At 52.8% G+C, this 4258-nt stretch overlaps 1 protein-coding gene across 1 annotated transcript; it reads right to left on the bottom strand.

The window, feature by feature from the left end:
• Positions 1-1949: 1949 nt before the first annotated feature.
• LOC135441352 (olfactory receptor 14A16-like) lies at positions 1950-2903 on the bottom strand. Its single transcript, XM_064700900.1, has one exon. It carries the CDS (start codon positions 2880-2882, stop codon positions 1950-1952), a length of 933 nt encoding a protein of 310 aa, XP_064556970.1. The 5' UTR covers positions 2883-2903.
• Between the last annotated feature and the right edge of the window lie 1355 nt (positions 2904-4258).

The following is a 4258-nucleotide window of genomic DNA, read 5'->3' as shown; positions in this document are numbered from 1 at the left end:
CATTGTGACACTCTGGGTCCTCGTGGAACCATGGAGGCCACTGTGACACTGCAGGGCCTTGTTGAACCGAGGGGCCATTGTGACACTATGGAAGCAAGGAGGCCTTGGTGAGACCCTGGGGCCCAGTGGAACCAAGGGGCCATTTTGGCACTGCAGGGACTTGAGGAGCTAAGGGAACAATTGTTACAGTCTGGTGCCCCCATGGAACCAAGGGTCACCTGTGACACTGCAGGATTGTGATAAACGAATCGACCAAATTTGAGAACTGTACAATAATCTTTATTATTATGCAAACAAGAATAAGCAAGATTCAGCGCTGGGCGGCCAGGAGACTTTGCTCTCTTAGGCGCGCGCCTCCCCCCTTTAAAGTTCGCTTTTTATTGTCCTTTTTCTCCGGATTCCTGGATGACGTGGTCTGTTTTCTGCGCATGCTCCTCCAGTTGCTAAGGGGTCTTTTTTCTGCCTTCTGGTGGTTATGGGATGAAGGCCCCAAGTCTTCCTCTTTGGCCGCTTTCCTTATAAGGCATATCTATAAGTCTAATTTTTTCCAAGCTCAGCATTCTTGCAAGGTTAATAATTGTTACCATATGTGTTTCAGAAAGTCTCCTATATCTATGGGGTGGAATTTTTTGCAGAGCAAGCAATTCTACAAGGTTAGTAATTATTACCAGATGTAGCTGTATCTGGTTACCAGAGGGGGGGTTTGTAACCCAAGCAACCCCTTAAAAGTTTCCCATACGGCCACAAAGGTACTCTACTTAAACAAGAGCTATTTAGCTATTGTTTTATTATTTAAATCATCATCTAGCTATTAATGAACAAATATATTGTTACTTATTACAGGATCTTGTGTAAGCAGCGGTCCATTGTGACACTGCACCACCAGGGAATCCATTGGGGCACTCTGGGGCCTCATGGAGCCAAGGGACCACTGTGACACTGTGTGGCCTTGTGGAACCATGGAGGTCACTGTGACACTGCAGGACCTCCTGCAATGATGGGGCCATTGTGACACTGCAGGGCCCATGGAACCAAGGGGCCAGTGTTGCTCTGCAGGGACTCATGGAATGAAGGAAACATGTTTGACACCATGGTGGCCCTTGGGACCAAGAGGCCATTGTGACACTGTGGGACCAGGGAAAGCATTGCTGCACTGAGAGACCTCATGGAACCAAGGGACATTGTGACACTGCAGGGCCCAAGGATGCAAGGGACTTTGTGACACTAAGCAGTCTCTTGAAACCATGGAAACCCTTGTGACACTCTAGGGCCTCATGGAACTGTGGTGACCAAGTTGGCTGCAAGTGTTGTTCTGCTGGACAGTAGGAGAGCTCTCGGCAGAGGGACCTGGACAGGCTGGATCCAGGGCCCAAATCCAACAAGGTGAGGTTGAACAAGACCAAGTGCCGGGTCCTGCACTTTGGCCACAACAACCCCTGCAGTGCTACAGGATGGGGACAGAGTGGCTGGACAGCAGCCAGGCAGAAAGGGACCTGGGGCACTGATGGACAGCAGGCTGGACATGAGACAGCAGTGTGCCCAGGTGGGCAAGAAGGCCAATGGCTCCTGGCCTGGATCAGTAATTATGTGGCCAGCAGGAGCAGAGCTTCTGTGCCAGCCCTGAGCTGCCCCCAGCTCTGCACACAGACATTGCGGCTGCAGCTCCAGAGAAGGGAAAAAAAGTGAAATCTCTAAGGAAAACTCTGCTGGGTGGTCCTTTAGTTCCTTTAAAACCATTGAAAGCACAGCTCTTCATTGACACAGTTTAGGGCTGTACTGAATGTGGAGAGAAACAAAATAAAAAATGGGATAATGACTTTTCTTGCTGGACAATATTAAAAAAAAAAAACAAAACAAAGGAATGAAAAGAATAAACCAACCTCAAAACCCAACAAGAAGTATCAAAGATGACTTTTATTACAAGTGATTGGCAGAAACTGGCCAGCAGTTTAATGTTCCTGAAACCATCCAGTCATCATTTTGCACACTGCAGCCTTGAGCTCCTGGTTCCTCAGGCTGTAGATGAGGGGGTTCAGGGCTGGAGGCACCACCGAGTACAGAACTGACAGGGCGAGATCCAAGGATGGGGAGGAGATGGAGGAGGGCTTCAAGTATGCAAAACTGGAAGTGCTGACAAACAGGGAGACCACGACCAGGTGAGGGAGGCAGGTGGAAAAGGCTTTGTGCCGTCCCTGCTCAGAGGGGATCCTCAGCACAGCCCTGAAGATCTGCACATAGGAGAAAACAATGAACACAAAACAGCCAAATGATAAACAGACATTGACCACAATAATTCCATGTTCCCTGAGTTTGGAGTGTGAGCAGGAGAGTTTGAGGATCTGTGGGATTTCACAGAAGAACTGGCCCAGGGCATTGCCATGGCACAGGGGCAGGGAAAATGTATTGGCTGTGTGCAGCAGAGCATTGAGAAAGGCACTGGCCCAGGCAGCTGCTGCCATGTGGGCACAAGCTCTGCTGCCCAGGAGGGTCCCGTAGTGCAGGGGTTTGCAGATGGACACGTAGCGGTCGTAGCACATGATGGTCAGGAGGGAAAACTCTGTCCCAATGAAGAAGACAAGCATAAATAGCTGAACACCACATCCTGAGTAGGAGACATCCCTGGTGTCCCAGAGGGAATTGTGCATGGCTTTGGGGACAATGGTGCAGATGCAGCCCAGGTCGCTGAGGGCCAGGTTGAGCAGGAAGAAGAACATGGGCGTGTGCAGGTGGTGGCCGCAGGCTACGGCGCTGATGATGAGGCCGTTGCCCAGGAGGGCAGCCAGGGAGATGCCCAGCAAGAGGCAGAAGTGCAGGAGCTGCAGCTGCCGCGTGTCTGCCAGTGCCAGCAGGAGGAAGTGCCTGATGGAGCTGCTGTTGGACATTTGCTGTCTCAGGAAATGGTTTTCTGCTTAGGAGGAAAAGGCAGGACAGAGCTGGGCCAGACACAGAGAAAAATCTATTACATATCTCACAGCAATTCAACATTCAGGGTCTCTATTTTTAGGAACACTTCTCTGCATTCCCCTTTCCTGGGCCCTGGGTTTTGCAGGCATTGAGAGCAGGACTTACAAATGGGCTCCAAAGGATTCCTTAGTCCTGTCCAGTGAGAGGCAACTGAGAAGGCTGGATGATCACCAATTAAATGGACTTATGAAACACCAGAAAGCTTTTCAGTCCTGCTGTTTGCAATTTTCCCATCTGAAGAACTGAGCTGAGGAAATTCCTTGTCTTTTTTCATCCAGCTGTACCTGCCACAGTTAGGAGTGGTTGTGGGTGTTTGAAATCCCTGACATTTCTAAAGCACTGCAGGTGAAATCGTGTGGGTCTGGGAGGCACAGGGATGGTCTCTCAGTGCAGGGACAAGAGAGCAGCTCTGCCCATCAGGGCTGTTCTCAGCTGCCCCTTGCTGGCAGCTTGGAGCTGCAGGAGAGGCACCCAGAAGAGTTCCCCTAAGAGAAACAGGGCAGTGCTGAGGGCAGAGGGCTCTGGGGTCAGAGAGCAGATGGACAGAGCCCTTGCCTTCTCCCAGGGTGCCTCATGAGGATGTCAGCTCTCTCCTGCCAGGCTGGTGCACATAGGGATCATTGCAGCTGCCCAGGTGCAGCTGCCAGCAGCATTTCCCTGGCCCTGCCACTGAGCTGTCTCCTCCATGGGGATCTCAGGCAGCCCAGAGACAGCACGGGAGAGCTGTGCCCTTCTGGAGAGCACCCTGCAGCCCTGCAGGACACCCAGGGAATGAGCTGAATGGCCCTGAGGGCACCTGGGCACTCTGCTCCCACAGACACATCTCCACAGCAGGATCCAAAGGGTCCCTGCCTGGACGGGCACCTGCCAGCCCCAAACCCTTGCTCTGCCTCAGAAACCCAATGGTGGCAACAAGGACAGCACAGGCACCTGGGCATGGCAGTGAAATGTCACAATGCTCCTGCCAGGGCAGGAGGGACACAGAGACTGATGGAAATCAGGGGCTTGTCCTTCCTTCTCTGGGCTCTGGCTGCTGCAGGGGCTCTGCACAGCCGAGCCCCCGTGGGATGAGGGCATGGGCTCTGCTTAGAATGGGAAAGGAGCCCAGGGAGGAGCTGCTGGGGGAAGGTGCCTGAGCCACAGGGACAGCAGGGAGGTGCCACATCCCCCTGGCCAGCATTTGTGGCAGCAGCTCCCTGTCCCTCCCTGCCTGTGTCTCTGCTGAGTGGGGCTGTCCCTGCCAGCAGCATCTCCCTGTGCCCATCTCCGCTCCCTGCCAGGGCTCACAGAGCCC

This window comes from Zonotrichia leucophrys, unplaced genomic scaffold, assembly GCF_028769735.1.
Source record: "Zonotrichia leucophrys gambelii isolate GWCS_2022_RI unplaced genomic scaffold, RI_Zleu_2.0 Scaffold_253_75397, whole genome shotgun sequence".
Lineage (NCBI taxonomy): Eukaryota > Metazoa > Chordata > Aves > Passeriformes > Passerellidae > Zonotrichia > Zonotrichia leucophrys.
Note: the sequence above shows the minus strand (reverse complement) of the source record. Positions and strands in the feature narration are given on the sequence as shown.

Coding starts and splice junctions, on each gene's coding strand:
- LOC135441352 (XM_064700900.1), bottom strand. CDS start 2,882: ATGTCCAACAGCAGCTCCATCAGGCACTTCCTCCTGCTGGCACTGGCA.